The sequence below is a fragment of the Pelodiscus sinensis genome, chromosome 1 (genome assembly GCF_049634645.1).
Source record: "Pelodiscus sinensis isolate JC-2024 chromosome 1, ASM4963464v1, whole genome shotgun sequence".
Classification (NCBI taxonomy): domain Eukaryota; kingdom Metazoa; phylum Chordata; order Testudines; family Trionychidae; genus Pelodiscus; species Pelodiscus sinensis.
Window position 1 is genome coordinate 121294686 of NC_134711.1, and position 17284 is coordinate 121311969.

Below are 17284 nucleotides of genomic sequence, written 5' to 3' on the forward strand. Positions count from 1 at the left end.
AAAGAAAAATACTGCTTTTAATCATCTTAATTATTCTGAAACAAGAACATATGCAATTTCCTTACCTTGTCAAATCTTTTTAAATGTTCCCTTCCTTTTTTTAGTAGTTTACATTTAACACAGAAGTATACTGTATTTGTTTGTCTCTGCTGCTGCCTGATTGCAAACTTCTAGTTCCAAATGAGGTGTGTGGTTGACTGGTCACCTGGTAACTCTGAGATTCTATTGTACTAGAAGATTGTCTAGCACAGACCTTCATATGTTTATAATTAGTCTTTCCTCTATGTGTTCATTTAATTTTCATGATCTCTAGGTATAATATCATATGATAGGATCATTAATATATCATATTGTGTTCCTGACCTGATTTTGAAATTAGCAGGAGCTGTGCATGCTCAGTGCCTTTGAAAGCCATGTCACAAGCAGTTTGGGGCAGAGACCTTGTCTCATCTTATTCAGTGGTGCAGTATAAATATTTTACATTTTGAATAACATTTCCTCCCAAAGGACCACTAAGTGCCTCTTAGGCAGCACCACTCAAACACAGTCACTCCTAGTGGCAAGATTGCCACTATTCTCCTTGACTCACCATTGTAGAGAAGGGAAATTTTTGCCACTGGTACCAGGGGAAACCCCAATGTTCATGTCTCTTGTGTTTTTTAAAATCCAGGAGCACTGGATATTTTTATACTTGCCAGAGCTGATAACAAATATCTTATAGCCTTTACTAAGAGTCACATCGTCAGCATAAATCTGCACTAAGGGCTTATGGGGGGGGGGGAGCAGTTCTATTAATCCTCTGTGAAGCACCTGGCACTGGTCACTGTAGAAAAACAGGATACTGGGCTGGATGGACCATTGGTCCCACCCTTATGGTCATACTTATGGGATGGGATGGGGATCCTAACCCTAGTCAATTACCTGGCAGGAAAGAGCAGGGCTCAAACAATCCCAGCCTGGGAAAGGACTTCTGAGAAAGTCCCCAACAACATAGTGGGGGTCAGCAAATTGCCACCCCTTAAGCCCTTAAATCAGCCCGAGAGAGGGATTGCTGGGGCACTGGGGGCTTCCCTTTCCAATCTGTGCCCCCCCCCCCACCAATAGAGCCAGCGCATGGGCACCCCCAACCCTCAGACAAGGGGGGTAGGGTTTTCCCCTCTTCCTGTGACCACCGACAGCAGCCCAAGGGTGGGGGCCCGCGCCCCTAATACAGGGCACTCCTACCATCTGCAGCAGCCGGCTCCGGGGCAGCAGCCAGCGCCCTGAACGCCCCAAACCATCCCAGCCCAGTGTCGTCCCCCTCTACACAAAGTGGGAAGGGAGGGAGATCTGTCCGCCGCAGCGCACGGGGCTCGCCCTCTGTCCAGCGCGCAGGGCCCGAGCAGTCCCGGTGCCCGGTGGCCCCCCTTGGCGCCCGGCTCTGCAGCGGGGAGGCGGCGCGGGAAGAGAGGGGGGCTCCCCGGGCCCCCAAAGGAGGCGGGGGAGGGGAGGCTGGGCTGCCGCAGAAGGAGACGGTGGCTTGCAAATAATAATAATACTAGGTACAAAATGCTGCGTCTTCACAGCAGCCCTGGCGGGGAGGGTAAGTCTCGGGGGGCTCCCCCCGCCAGGGACTGGTGGGGGGGGGGCGGATCCTTGCAGCCCCCGCTCCGCGTGTGGCCGGGCCGGAGGGGGGGGGGTGGGGGCTCCGCCGCAGCGCCCTGGTGCAAGACGGGCGGCAATGGGCAGCCGGGCGCCCAGGCTCCGTCTCCCCTTCTGCGGGGTGGGCTCGGTGCGCCGCCGCCGCGCGCGGGTCTGGAACCCCCCGCGCGCCCCCCGCAAACCCCTCCCCGCCCCCCAAGCGTGTCAGGGGCTGGCGGCTCCCAGCCAGGCTGCCCCGTGGGCTGCGCTCGGCTCCTTCCAAAGAAGCCCACCAACAACCCATTGCCCCAGAGCTGCGGCGCGGGCGGCACGGCCCGGGAGAGAGGGAGGAGGAGGAGGCGGAGAGGAGGAGGCGGCAGAGGGAAGGAGGCTGCAATCCTCCCGGCTCCCCTTCCCCTGCCTCGGCGCGGCTCCGCTGCTGCTGCTGCTGCGGCTGCGGCTGCCGCTTGGCTTGTGCTGGGCTGGCGGAAGGTAAGGACCGGGCTGCGCGCTGAGCAGGGCTCGCCGGGTTTCTCTGTGCCCAGCGCAGGAGGGGAGCCCTTCCCGCCTGGGCTCCGGGCTCCTAATGTCACCTTGGAAGTTACTTTGTTTGCGGAGTTCCCCTGGTGGAGGCTTCTGAGGGCAGCCTGGGCAGCGCGCGCCTCCCTGGGGCCGGAGACACGGGGGGGGTGGGGCTGGACCTGGCCGTGGAGTGGAGCCTTAGGGCACCCTCCCGTGTCATTTTCATCATCCCGTGTTCAGCTCTCTCTGCCCCCAGCCTCCCTCGGTGGAGCGCCCGAGCTTTCCTGCCACTGCTCACTTGGGTTGCGCCCTCATCCCTGCGTGGCAAAATGAGGGCGGAGGGTTGAATTGTTTCCTTTCTGGTGGGAGAGGCTTTAATGACCTTCCAAAGTTTTGTTCCAGCAGAAAACCGTTCTATAAGTTGTCCAGAAGTGAGGCTGTTTCTGGTATCTATTATGTTATACAGTTGTGATTTAGTAGACAGCCTTATATAGCACATTATTGTGCGGGGCGGGGGAGGAGGGGGGCAGGAAAAATGGACATTTGGAGATTTAGATGTTGTTTAGCCACTTTTAACTTGTGGCTTTATTAATCATTATTTTATATGTTGCCGTTGTAAATAACTTTTATTTACTGAGTATAGCATAGTCAATAAAGAACAAGGTGCATATGTACACTATATAGCCATTAAATCCAAGAAAATTGGACTATCTCCTAGGGTTTAAAACATTCCATCCCGGTTTGGGAAGAAGATCAATAGTTGCACTATACACAATCCCTATCTTCACAATGTCATAAGTTAAAAAGGGTTTGCTGTACTATTAATATTCTTTTCTAACTTCAGTAAAAGTTAAATAAATGTAACAAGTGATAATTTATACTATGATCTACTGTTTTTGCTATTCTGGTTAAATGAATAGCTAACCAGGATTATTAAACTATGAAAGTGGCTACTGCTGACATGTATTAATAATACTTCCAAAGGATTTTTCTTTGTATTTTAAATACTGCTTTGTATCCTAAATGTATGCACCCAAACTAGGCTTTAGGCCTCTATGAGAAGAATATATCTTTTGAGAAAAGTATTTAAGGAACCATTATATCCTGCAGTGGAACAGTATCTTGTAATAGGACCCATGAATAATAAACTGTGTTTCATGGTGCCAGACACACTGGCAGTGTGTTGCATGCATAATACTTTTTGAAGTGTTACATTACATATGGATTTTCTTGGCATTCTTTTATTTTGGAGAAACACTATATATTATAAATGTATTAATTTATGGATATACATTGCTTAGGCTGTAATTCAGCCATGGATTTGTTGAGCATGACCTGGCTTTACTGTTGTGATTTATTTAATTTATCTCAGAGTATAGAAAATTTTGATTGAGCACCCTTATAATTTTTATCTTCCTGTTACTGTACTTTATATATATACATTATATACACTATTCCCTCATTTTATTTAGTTAGAAGTAGAATAACCATTTTTTAAATGCCTACATGTATTCCCATATAAAAAATGCCCATTTTCAAGATATGCAAATGCATAATACGTGTTTTAGAATCTTCCATGTAGCTGGGATTTAAAAAAAAATATTTGAAATGGTATTAGCTTGTGATCCAAAGCAGTAAACATATGAAGAAGCAAATATAAAGCTGACACTATTATTCACACAGGTTATGCTGTTTATTTAGCTTTATGTTCAATGTGGGAGATATTGGTATCAGTGTGAAGAGGGCTACAGGTCTGATAAAGCACATACTTTTTTTACACTAATGCTTCAACTTCTTGAGAGAAATAGTTCCCCTAACAGTGTGGAATATAGGAATATCTGTTGTGATTCACTGAGAAGTTTCTCTCAGTTACAATAATTGTCTACTCCTACTCCTGTGGAAGTAATTGGGAACAGAATGAGGCTCTGTGTTCCAAAGCAGACTCACCTGAGTAGTTTCACAGGATTTGGCCCTGGTATTTCAGTAAAAGAGTTATGTGAAGAAGTCACTATGGACACAGTTCTGCAATGCTGAAGTCAATAGGAGTTTAGCCATTGAATTGTATGGTAATTAAGCCCTATGATTAAGGATTAAGCTCTGTGATACCAGATTGCTATTTAATCCATTTTTCAAAACTGTTCCTGTTTCCAGACAGATGAATCAATAATAAATAGTAAACATAAACTATTTAGTCCATTTATCAAAACAGGTTCTGTTTCCAGATGCAGAAAACAATAATAGTGAACAAAGAAAATAGTGTATAGTATGAATATTAATACTCAGAATATTAATAACAATTTTCATTCAAATGATTAGTGATAATAATAAAAAAGAAATCCATAAAAGCCATTTTCTAGACCTTGCTTTAACAGAAGCAAAGAAGAAGGGCCAAATTCAGAGGCAATATATAAGATAGCATAAGCGAGACTCCCTTACACACTGTATTGACATAAAGGAATCTGAACTGAAAGAGACGGAACGTGATTATGTTAAAGAAGGGTGAGGTTTATTCTGGATGTTACGCTGTTAGACGCTGAATGGAGTGCACACATGGGTAAAGTTGAGTGTGAGGGGGTTTGAGTTCAAGGTGATCTACACATTATCTCTAAATTTGATACGGAGATTTTGTGATAATATTCTGGGTTATGTCTATGAGAAATGTTAAACGTTTTTTGTGCATGTAGGAGAGAGAGTTCTCTAAGTTCATTTTCTCCTCTTTATTCCCCATCAAAATCTCATGCTTTGGATCTAATATTCTTCCCAGGTAAACTATATGTCAATTTGCTGCTTGTGAAAGGTGAATGGTGATAGAGTAGAAATGGAATCCTGCAACTGTTTCTCTGTAGAACAGATACTGTGTGGACAGCAGCAAAACTATTCTGCTAATTAATAGCCTACTGATACTGCAGGGACCACGTCTATAGGTGTAAAATAGCTCACCCTCTATGTCTGTTCATTCCATGACCTTCTTGTTGAGTTGCCAACAAGTGTGGCAGATGTGATGTGTTACCAGGAGTAACTACCAACTAACCGATTGCTATGTAACAATTTGGAAAGGATTCATTACACTGACTACATGTAAAATGCTTAATTTCCCCATTCAGTCACTGAATTAAATGACTTCACTGGGAGCAGGATTGTGCCTGTAATGTTCTTTCAACATACTCTACAGTATATTGCATTTAATTACATAGAATAATGAGGACAGGTCAGGATTCCTGTTACAAATGCCTGTTTTCAGGGGTATGGGTCTGTACATTTCAGCTTAAATATTGCTCTGATGGAAGGTTGTCTTGTAGTTTTTTTATCATGTGAATTAATTGTTAATAATGAGGGTATTGTCAATGGCATAAATATATTTTAAAGACACTTTTTCCTGCAGAATGTTTCCTCCTTACCCCAGTTCCTTCTCTATAGACCTAGTCCAATTCCTCTTAAGACTATCATTGACCTTACTATTCAGCCAGAGACTGAATCCAGTAGAGCAGCTGCAGAAACAGCTTAAGCAGGGGTCAATAGTTGTTTGCTCCAGCTCCCTCCAGTTTCTTCACCTCAGTGTTACTCCATTCCTGCCCATCTTACCTTCTATCTCTCCCTTCTTCTATTCCCATAACTTCTCTCTCTTCCCATGTTCTCTGTGTAATAAGTAATTACTTCTGAACCACTCTGCTTTTCCCACCCTCCCAACCATGTAAAAGAACTAATGTGGCGTTGCCAACTTAGCTTTTTGGAGAAGGGACTGTTTATGGCTCTATGTTTGAACAGTGCCTACCACACTGAGTCCCTGATCTCAGTTGCTTCCTACATACTGCTGTAATAAACAATTACTATTTATTATTATTAATAATAAAATAATACCAGTGATTTTAATTGATGTCACACAGGTTCTACTTTACTGTTTCTATAGTCATAAACTAAAAAATACTTTCTCAGAATTATATATAGCACCTGATCTTGGGAGTCCTTTCTTACATGAGCAGCCACATACACTTCAATGGGATGTATCATTCCTCACATGAGGCGTGGAGTGCGGGATTGGATCCCTGCTCAGCCACACTGGTACACATAAGGAATATACAAAATGAACACATACCATTCAGCTTGATTTTATAACATTTGTATATTTGAAATATTTGAAATAGAAATCAGTGCCGCAGCTCATCCTCCTTGTATAGCTCTCCCCGCTCTCTGACATGGAAGACAGGAGGGCTCCACTGCCTCTACATCTTCCCCCTCTCCTGTGGGTCTTATGTAGGATGCCCTTTGAGTCTAGAATTTGTTCAGAGAGGCAGGCGGAGAATTGAGGGAAGCCTGGAAGCTGATACACATTTGTCCAGCCCAAGGAGACTACCTGGAGAAGATAGCATGGAGTAAGCCTGATGTTTTTTCCCGGGTAGAAGTCCTATAGTGCAGTTCCCAGGTACGTCTACATAACGGAGGAAGATTGAAGCTGCTGCTGACGATGTTCTAGGGTTCAAATTAACGGGTCTAGTTAAGACAGCTAATTCAAATTGAGAGTGGCACTCCAATCAATGCCAGTAACCCTGCTTTCACGAAGAGTAAGGGAAGTAGAAAAAAAGTGCTCTTCCTTCTACTTCCTGCAGTGTAGACAGTGCCAAAAGCCCAGTTAAGTTATTTTGACTTCAGCTACGCAATTAATGTAGCTGAAGTTGGATATCTTAATTCAACTTTTTCCTGTAGTGTAGACGTACCCCCCATGTAAATACAGGGTGTTAGTAAAAGTGACTGTAGCTTCCAGAAAATCCCTGGGGATCTGGCAGGTTTGGTGTCCATCTTGTGCCTTTTGTCTGCAGGGAAATCCTGCTGCCTCATTCCTTTCACCCCTAATGAGATGATATGAGGGGATCTCGGGAGATTTCCTCCTTTCAACGTTTTTACCACTAAAGGGGATGATCCAGTTCAATAGTTGATAAGGAAGTACGATTTCTCTTACAGGTCTTATATTTTACTTATGAGTGCAGAGAAATGCTATATTTAAAAAAGCATTGTTGATTCATTTTAGATCATTTAAAAAATAATTGCCAGCACCTTAGGTTGTTAACCTAAGAATTTTTAAATTCTACTTTACTTTTTCCGATTTAAATTCTATTCTTCCTTCCTTTTTTTAAAAATTATACTCTCTTGGAGCAACAGAAATAGGCATGCGCTAACACAGTGCTGCAGTGTTTGGATTGTCAAAACTGAATTGGAATGCTTAAATACAAACACATTTAACTGAATACTCAAAATTATATAATTTATATTAGGCTTTGTAACCCTACCACTTTAATTTTGGAAAGAGGGAGATAGATGTTACTACAATGTCTCTCTTCAGTGGCTAATGAATGCCATATTCTTCCCTCAGATATGTGTGCACAATTTAGTGCACCGAGTTCTGCTTGCTTTAATCTTGTAAGTAGTCCCACTGAAGTCAGTTGTGTTACTTGTGTGAATAAAGCAAATGGGGTTTGTCCCATTGCGAATTGCATAGATGTATGTCCAGAGGCCAGGGTTTGCCATTGTGCACAACATAACCCACATGTTGCTGAGTCTGGATGAAGAGTATCAAAGGATAGCTGAGAGAGAGCTTTTCAATTGTGAGTTTAAACCAGACACTCCAAATACTAGTTTGTTGCAGCTGTGATTTAAAGCAGACTTGAAAATTTCTCAAATATAAAATGCTTTGTTTTTTTAAACATATCTCAATTGCTGAATAAAATGACAAACTCAAATTTGAAGTGTAGAAATAAATAATCATGTCACTAACTTGCTGATGCTTTCATGGCATTTATACATTTACAGTTATTTTTTCCTTAAACTCAATATTGGCTTTTGGGGGTTTATTATTTTTCTTTAATGCCTATCCTTAAGTTCCAGTAATAATATCATGAAGTTTGATGAGCATTTGGAAAGGAAAAAGATTCTTAAGAGTAATGGAAGAGCTTTGCAGCTTTTATGTACGTATATAAAATTTTCTTGACTAGATTTACTTAATTTAAATAGATTAGCTACCTCTAATTTATTTTGAGATGAATATATATATAACCTTAAACCAAAATGGTTTATTTTTCTTAAAGAGGACTTAGTTTAGACTGTAAGAAAATGTGGCCAATTTAATACTTTACTCAAGAACGATATGCTGAATATATTTAGTAAAAATCTAGTGTAGGATTATAATTTATTTAGTCTCAACAAATGTCTTCTCTTTGTTCAGTACATTTGTGAATGTAAACACTAATATTCTTATCTCCAAAATATACTAGGTGTTCATGATATATTATAAAATAGAGCCTCTCCAGGGTTTGAAGTGAAAACAGAAGTATTATTGTGCTGCATTTGTATTTTAGAATTAAAATAATAAGAGAGAAAGTATTTTCATTCCCCAGGATATGATCCAGTAAGTGGTACAGCTAATCATTTAAAAATGAAACTTAAATCTTTATAAAATGAAGAATAAGCAACTCTAGTTTTGCAGGTGTTGGAATAAGAAAATAAAAAGAATAACCGTGTAGTCATAATTCAAAATAATACTTTCTAAAAGTTTTCTGAGTGGTAAACAAATTAAATCTTCGTAACTATTAGATTACTTAGGTGAAATATTGTAATATTCAGTGTATTCTGACTGCCTTCATCTTCCTTCCTTCTCTGCCTGTCCGTCCACAGGACTGTCCAGTATTGTGGCATACTGTAAGTAAAACATTTCCATTGATGAAACTCCACAGATATGGGCAAGGAGACAGACTTTAATGTATCTTATTTCCGCCATTTATATCTTTTTACAATATCTATATAATCTTTATGTAACAGTGTTCTTTAAATCTAAAATAATGACAGTAACATGTGCAGTAACTTACTTGTAAGTGTGATCAGTGGAGGAAAACTAATTAATTTCAGTAAAGGATTTTTTTTACCAATATATGACAGGTAGTTATAAGTAGCAAGATGTAATACTGTGGGGGCTTTATTTTGTTTTAAATTAGGATAAAATAATTTTAATAAAAAAAAAGGCTGAGGTAGTTTCAGTTAAAGCAAAATAAGAGGTCTCATTGATTCACCAAAGCACATTTTTCCACATTACAAGTCAGACATTACTCAGAGCTGTTCAGATCTGTGGAAACAAATGATGGACTTGATGAGATGGTAAGTCCTTTTAGTTTATTGGTGTAATGCATCCTTATGATCAATCAACATCCACCATTGAGAAGTAAAGTTTAAAAAGAGAGATGCTGGAGATCTGTGTAAGGTAGCCATGCTCCTGAAACAAAGAAGTTTGAATCTCAGGCCAGGTCCACACTTATAAGGAACGTTGAAGCAAGAATCACAACTAAACTGGCTAAATCAAACCCCAGAAGATCAATTGCAGCAGCAGAGATTTTCTTTTTAGTGTAGACATGGCCTCAGGCCTGATTTACACTTAAAATTTAGGAATTTAGGTTGACATAACTATGTTGCTTGGCGAGGGGGCGGGAGGGAAATAAAAAAATTGATACTCCCTGAATAATGTAGCTATGCCAACCTTGCCCCCACTGCAGATTGAGTTACGTCTATGGCAGAATGCTTGTCAATTTAGCTACCATAGGCTGGGGAGCCGGGGTAGGGTACCTACATCCTCTCTCTTGGTGTACATACATCTACACCACAGAGTTAAGCCAACATAGCTACATTTATATAGCTTTGCCCATATAGTCCTCAGGCATATTCAAAGCAGGATCAGAGCATATAGGTATGTTTGAGAGTTGAGAACTGTGAAACCTGTGATAAGAGCAATTTCTAAATGTTTACACTATAACTTTTGTGCCATCTCATGACTGTTTGGAAGAATTCCTAGTGGAGAGAGATGCATGTTACAAAATTCACCATAATTATTACCCTTGTTGGTAGTTACAACAAAGAGATCATAGAATTCAAGGGGATGGCATCTGAACTACCCTTCTTACCCTTCAGAATTGGTCTCTCCACGAAGGTTTGAGACACAAAGGCAGTTCAGGGATGCTTGCAGAGGACTTCAGTCTGCAAGGCTGTCATCCTGGCACCTTTCAGCAGCACTAAACTGGCATCTTAAAAAGTTAATAGTTCTATTTGATGTAGTGTTTCTGTACCTAAAATGGGGTTACACTTCAAAATAGAACTTTTAGATCACTAATTCATAACATCAAAGTCTTTGGGGAGCTTGTAATGGGAGGAAAACACCTCAAATGACACTACAGATTATAACTTAAATATCCCCAAGGAATTTATTCTCCTTTCAGCATGCTTTCTTAACTGTCATTGACACTAATGGCAGGTACATAACATATTCTTATTGGGAAGCGTAGAGTTTTAAGTGCATATTTCAGTGCTAGACTGAGTTCAGAAAATGTACATTTTAAAAGTTCCCTAAACATGCATTTATACAACAAACTACTGATGTATAGAAAGCACTTGAGGCCTAATGGTTCCATGAGTACATTTGTACATGATGAGCCTCAGCAGCTACCAGTTGCCATTTAATACTGCTCTCTTTATTTTAAATGAACTAAGAACATTTGATCTCTCATTTTAAGGTAAAGTCAAACCAGCCAGAAGAGACTGTCCACTAGTTTTGATTTCCCAGCAATTGCACTATAATTTGTCTCAGCAAACCAACAATAAAAAAAGAACATATTCCTTTGAAACAGTTTTTAATTGCAAACTTTCCTATGGAAGAAAGTGTATCCAGTTCCTGGTGGCAGAACTAAGAGCAGAAAAATGATCCTATTTACCAATTTATGTCAGGATTATGTAAATATTATAAGTTATAGAAGGAAAACCTATTAGAACAGCCAGTTCATTTCCTACATTAAATTATATAATTGCTTCTTTACTGACTATGGATTGTGACTCTCAGTTGGAAACCAGAAAATGCAAAAAGAAAGAGGGATAGAACTAGGATGACTTGAAAGCATATGATCATCAATGCCATAGAAAAATGTAATTTGAAGTTATAGAATCATAGAACACTAGAACTGGAAGGGATCTTGTGAAATGATCAAGTCCAGTCCCCTCCCCTCATGGCAAGACTAAGCATCACCTAGATCATTCCTGACAGATGTGTATCTAACCTGCTCTTAAATATCTCCAATGATGGGGATTTCACAATGATGGAATTTATTCCCTAAACAATTTATTCCGGTGTTTAGCCTGACAGTTAAGAAGTTTTTCTTAATGTTCTACCTAAACCGCCCTTGCTGCAAATTAAACCCATTGCTTCTTGTCCTATCCTCAGACGTTAAAGTGGACTATTTTTTCTCCCTCTCCCTTATAACGCCCTGTATGTACTTAAAAGCTGCTATCTAATCCCCTCTCAGTCTTCTTATTTCCAAACTAAACAAATCCAATTCTTTGAGGATTTAGGATTACATGTCAGATGATACGCAAGTATGGAGAATGTGGGTAGCCCAATGTGCTGAAAAGCACAGGATGGACAAAGAGTAAGGTCTTTACTGATAGCACTAGGATCCTTTAATACTGAGCTACTTCTGTCAATCCATCCCTTGTTTAAAACAAAAACATATTTGAGTATTTTGTGATAATGGATCCAAATACTGCTTTTTATAGTCATGTTACTGTGATAGTTAGCACCCTTAGTGTAGAAAGCACTTTCAGGCACTGGATTTAAAAAAAATAAGATTTCTGCTTCCTTGTCTAACGTAACTTGCTTCTGTTTCTGAGACAGTAACTCAATAAGAGCAATGTTTCCTTCATTGTAGAGAAAGATTTGAATTCTCCATCAGGCACTATGCTGATGGAGTAAAATAAACGCAAATGTGTTTGCATCTTAAGTAGCCATACTGTATGGCTTCACAAACTCTCATACATTTCTTTACGGGAATTTATTGTGTTTATAAACACCTCTTTCCCTGAAAAATTGGGCTTTTCTATTTTAAAGCTTCATGTAAATGCCTTCATGTCTTCTCACTGTGTTCTCAATTGAATCCCCGAATCCCAGTACTTCAGACTCTTTATGAACAAACGCTAGCCCTCTTCACATATCTTCTCTCTGTCTACACTGTTCCTACTTGTCTCCCACTGTCTTGCTCTTCACATTATTGCATTACTGTTGGTGTAAGAGTTGGAGTGCTTCTCTGCAACTCTGATGATCTTGAATAACCATTCTATGTTTCTCTGCCTCCTTGACTTTTCATATATTTTCATTTCACAGTACATCTCCTCTTCACACTTTTACTTCTTAATTTCTATTCTCTACTTACATTATTATTTTATTTTAACAACCTAAATATTATTTAAGATGAAAACTACTGTACTTGAGCCATGGCAATTTTGTATCCAGGCTCTTGTTCAATAGCTGGGAAGGTTACAAGAAAGACTCAAAACAAAAGTGTTTGCCATGGGACTGACCAAAAGTGTGTGGTAGTGGGGCTGTAACACAGAAAATGGAGTAAGTTAGTTGAGGAATGGTGGGTGGGGAAAGATATGAACTGGAGGAAGAACAAAAGGCAGAATCAAGCTACAGCTCCACTGCCGCTTTTTTGTGGAAGAGGATATGCAAATTGCACTCGTATTTGCATATCTTCTTCCGATTCTTTTTGCAGAAGAGGTTTTGCTGATAAAAAGCCCTGTGTAGATGGGGTCATTTGTCAGAAAAATCCCTCTTTCACAAGATCCCTTATTCCTCAAAAATCAAGGTTTACAGGGTTTTTTCCCCTGACAAATGGCCCCATCTACACAGGGCTTTTTATTGGCAAAACCTCTTCTGCAAAAATAATTGGAAGAAGATAGGCAAACGTGAGCGCGATTTGCATATCCTCTTCCGCAAAAAAGCAGCAGTGTAGCCGTAGCCTCAGTGTGGAGTGAGGAGAAGAGAGATTAAAGTGAAATGTTAGTTTGCAGTGACAAGATAATTCTTACAAAATATGGACTGGAATTATTTTGTTTGGTACTTATACAAGAGATATTGGCATGAAATTAAAAAAGGAAAACATTAAGATAAAAAAATTCAGGAGAACTCCATATATCTCTTGGTTTCTGATATTTCCACTCCAATTCATCTGACAAAGTGGGTTTTCCTCACAAAAGCGCATGATTCTATAAATTTTGGTTACGGGTGCTAGATGACTACTTGTTGATAAAATGAGTTATGTAAGGCCCCGATTAGCAGGGGACTTAAGAATATACCAAATTTCAAGTAAATGAGTAGTACTTTTGCAAAACAATCTCCCAGTAGAAGTAGTGGAATTCCTGTTGAAGATACTGGGAAGACATCCACTTAGTACAGTGGTTTTGGATCAGACCTTTGGGGACATTTAGAAGTAACTGGACAAAGTCCTAGAAAAATAATTTGTGCAGAGAACATTCCTACACTAGTGAGAAGATAGATCATTTAGTAGAATCATAAATGTTGGAGATTGAAAAAAAACTAACATCCAGAATTGTGACTTTTATTTTAATATTCATATTCCTGAAACCTTTTTTACATTTATCTGTATCTCCCTGGCAGCCATCCCATAGCTCCATAAGTCTGGGGGAAGAGAGTAGTTAGCATTTTGTTGCTGTGGGGATTCGAGTCTTATTGCTGTATGTTGGTAGTGTGGAGCATGTGATTTTAAAACTTACGTGGTACAGCTGCAGGTAATTATTTTCCTACTGTATATCACACCCTGTTTTTAGTTATGGGGGAAATAATTAAAAAAAAATCTTAAGGAGTGTTGTAAAAGAAAATTAAGGGGAGTGACTAATGTCAGATTTGGATAGCAGTCAGGCTGGAGAGAGACAGCTTGTTCTATCAGTCACCAAGAATGTTAGCAGCCAGCCAGCCAGCCACTTATTCAGCAAGGGATCAAGAAAGTGAAAGGTAAGGATCAAAGATGTTTGTGTGTGTTGCTGACAGTTGCTTCATCTACTGAATTAATATTGTAAGTCATGTACTGTGGTTATACTATTCTGATTTCTGTTAGTATTAGTTGTTCATGTGATTGCTAGCTATTTTGTTTTTACAGTAAGATCCGGGCTTTTTGGTTTTCTTTCCTATCCTGCACAATTTGTATATGTCTCCAGGGTGGACACAGAATGGCTGTCACTTGGTAGGGAGATCAGTAAAGCTATGATAATACATTTTTCCCCCTCTCAAGTGAGACATGCTGGCTTCTCATTCTCTGCCTGTTTACAGGGTGACCATCATGCTGAGTGTCTCTGGCTAGCATCCATGCAGGCTGGCTTAGTGCTGTGATTCACAGGCTCTCTCATGTGTGAGGACATTGGATTCTCTCTTCTGAAAACTCTTCTACAGTAAGTGCTATCAGAGCAATACACTTTTCTTGGTGTTTGGGAACAAAGTGTAATGAATTGGACCCAAAACAGCTAATACTAGTGGAGGTAGCAATTGCTACTTTCCATCTTGTCCTAGAAGGAAGTTGTTAGAACATCTCACTTAGGGTATGTCTACACTGCAGAGTTTTTCCGGAAAAACAGCAGGTTTTTGTTGTTGTTGTTTTGTTTTGTTTTGTTTTGACATTGACAAACATAGCGCATATGAAAGTGTACAATTTTGCACACAGTGCTTCTAGGAGAAGACCTCATATCTGCCATTTTAATCTTTTAGGGCAAGTCTATGCTACTGAGACTATATTGGCATAGCTATGATGTCATAGCTTCATAGACATAGTGTACAGTGACATGTAGTATTCTTTCATTGATCTAGTTGCATCTACACTGGGATTTAGGTTGGCATAGCTATGGGGCTCTGGAATGTGGATTTTCCCTTTTCTTAGGCAACATAGTTATGTCAACCTTTTTAAGTGCAGATCAGGCCTTATTTCTTAAGTGCAAAAATTTGTGTGCTCTTAATTTTAGAAGAATATTTCTTCTCTTCCCTCTCTCTTGCTTTCAACCATTTTTATTCTACTGCCTGCTTCATAGCATGAACATAGCATTTGATGCTGTGTCTATACTACAAAGAAAAGTCAGAAAAAGATACTTCCAAAAAAGGCTTTTCTGACATTTGGCCTGTCTACACGGGGCCAAATGTTGGAAAAAACTCTCTTCCAGAACATCCCTTCTTACTCGTAAAACGAGGTTTACAGGGATACCGACAAAACGCCTTGTCCACTTTTCTGACATTTTTTTCAGAAAAGTGGACTTTTTTTCCTTGGACATACCTCCCATATCCCGGAAAAGCTCTGTAGTCTAGGACGTACCTGAGAGTGTTTAAAATCCGAAATGTCCTTAGTTACTTTGCTGCTGTTTCCTTACCACTCATTTCTAGTGGAGTCAAGGAGATACATGCTCCTTTTTTAAGCATAAGGGGCATAAGGGATCCGTTGGCAAAGGCTTCCCCAACTGACAAGTCCGCGTCTAGACTGCCGCGCTGTGCCAGATCAGCTGATCATCGGCACAGCGTGGTGGCCATGTTTATGTTAATGAAGCGGGGATTATTTAAATCCCCGCTTCTTTGCCCATAGGAGGCAGGTTTGTTTAATTTTTGGTGGTGCCCCATTAGCCACGCCCCCTGGTCCCAGTTAACCACACTCCCTGTCCCCCCCCATTAGCCACGCCTCTGGAGGTAACACGCGCCAAGCAAAATGGACACACGACTAGAAGTAAAAGGTGTCATGTCACCCCTGTTGAAGGGCTTTTCCTACCATTCTCCTACCAACAGGTATTAGTTTGGTCCCCACCAAAACCCCCTCATGCAACTATCCTGCAGTTGCATTAACCCAATGTGTATGACATTAACTCGGGAGCAGAGAGCTGAGGGAAGTGTTCCCTCTAAGGCTATGTCTACACTCGTGCCTTTTTGCACAAGTACAGCCGTTCTTGTGCAAGAACCCACAGAGCATCCACACTGCCCGCCTGCCCTTGTGAAAGGAAATTTACAGTACGGCGTGGTAAGAGAGGGTGTCTTGCACAAGAGCTGCGCTCTTTTCTAACAGGTGTAAGCTCTCTTGCACAAGAGGGCAGTGTGGATGCTAGGCAGGGATTTCTTGCACAAGAAACCCCTATAGCTAAAATGGCCATCAGAGCTTTCTTGGCCAAGAGGGCGTCCACACTGCCATAGATGCTCTTGTGCAAAAGCACATCTCTCATATGGCAGTGTGGACGTGTTCTTGTTCAAGACTTCTTGCATAAGAACTCTTGCGCAAGATCATCTTGCGCAAGAAACCGCCAGTGTAGACGTAGCCTAAGAGTTTCCTCTCATGAGCAAATGAATTTTGTGTTGTGCACCAGTACTGAGTTCATGTGGCTTGTTTGGATGTGCCACTGTGGCACCCAAGTTATTAATAAATATTTTATAAACCTTTACCTTTTCTCTCTGCTGCCATGTCTCCTGTCCTTGTTCCATCAGCTCCCCTGGTGCCTGCTGCCCCCCCAACTTCTCACCCCCCTCTGCTGTCCTGACTCCTGCCCTTCTCACTGCCCTCAGCCCTAATGCAACCTGCACCCCTCCACCAGCCCTTCTTTCCCCCCTATGCCGACTCCTCCAGTAGCCCCACTCTGATCATGTGAGCTACCGCTCCTCATCTCCTCTTCTAATACCTCTCTCTACACACCTGCCCTGCCTCTCTCCTCTGGTGCTGGTCCCTCCCCTGCAGGTGTCTGCCCTTCTGCTCCACCCCCAGAATCCCTTGGCACCTGCACCTTCTCTTACTCCTGCACCCTCCTGGTGCCTTCCCCTTCCCTCACTGCTCCTCCCCCCTTTGCCCTCTTTTCCCCTGATACCCACCCCCTCACCACTCTCTCCCCTGTTCCCCTCCTGCCCCTCTGTGCCCTCACACATGCCTTGCTCCATCCCCGCCTTCCTTATGCCCACCCCTTCTTTCAAGCTGTCTCAGGGCACCTCCTCCTCCAGCCCCCTATGCCCTTACCCTCTCCCCTCCCAGCATCACCCTGTCCCCCCTCCCACTTACACCTCCCCTCCTGCTTTTTTCCTCATTGTCTGCACTTGGCCCCCTGGCATTTGTCTCTCCTCTACCCTGTCCCTTTAGTGCCTTCCCCTTTCTTCCCCCCTTCCCTCCCCCTCCACACAAGCCCCTTCTTCTCCCAGCCCTTCCCCTAGTTTTCTCCCTTCCCCTCCCCCTCTGCACAAGCCCCTTCCTCTCCCAGCCCTTCTCCTTCCCCTTCCCCTCCCACTCCCCCTCCGCACAAGCCCCTTCCTCTTCTAACCCTT

The 17284-nt window shown here is 41.6% G+C and overlaps 1 protein-coding gene across 5 annotated transcripts in view; it reads left to right on the forward strand.

Moving 5' to 3' along the window:
- Positions 1–1838: 1838 nt before the first annotated feature.
- Positions 1839–17284, forward strand: part of MPPED1 (metallophosphoesterase domain containing 1) — a 90012-nt gene continuing 74566 nt past the window's right edge. The window contains exons 1-2 of one of the 5 annotated variants that reach the window (XM_075899516.1): positions 1839–2112; positions 14288–14406. In XM_075899516.1, coding sequence (XP_075755631.1) covers positions 14363–14406 — 44 coding nt within the window. In that variant the 5' untranslated portion in view covers positions 1839–2112; positions 14288–14362. Of the gene's footprint in view, positions 2113–14287; positions 14407–17284 lie in introns of those variants that run through there. The other 4 variants (XM_075899521.1, XM_075899528.1, XM_075899509.1 and 1 more) reach the window with 4 other exon arrangements.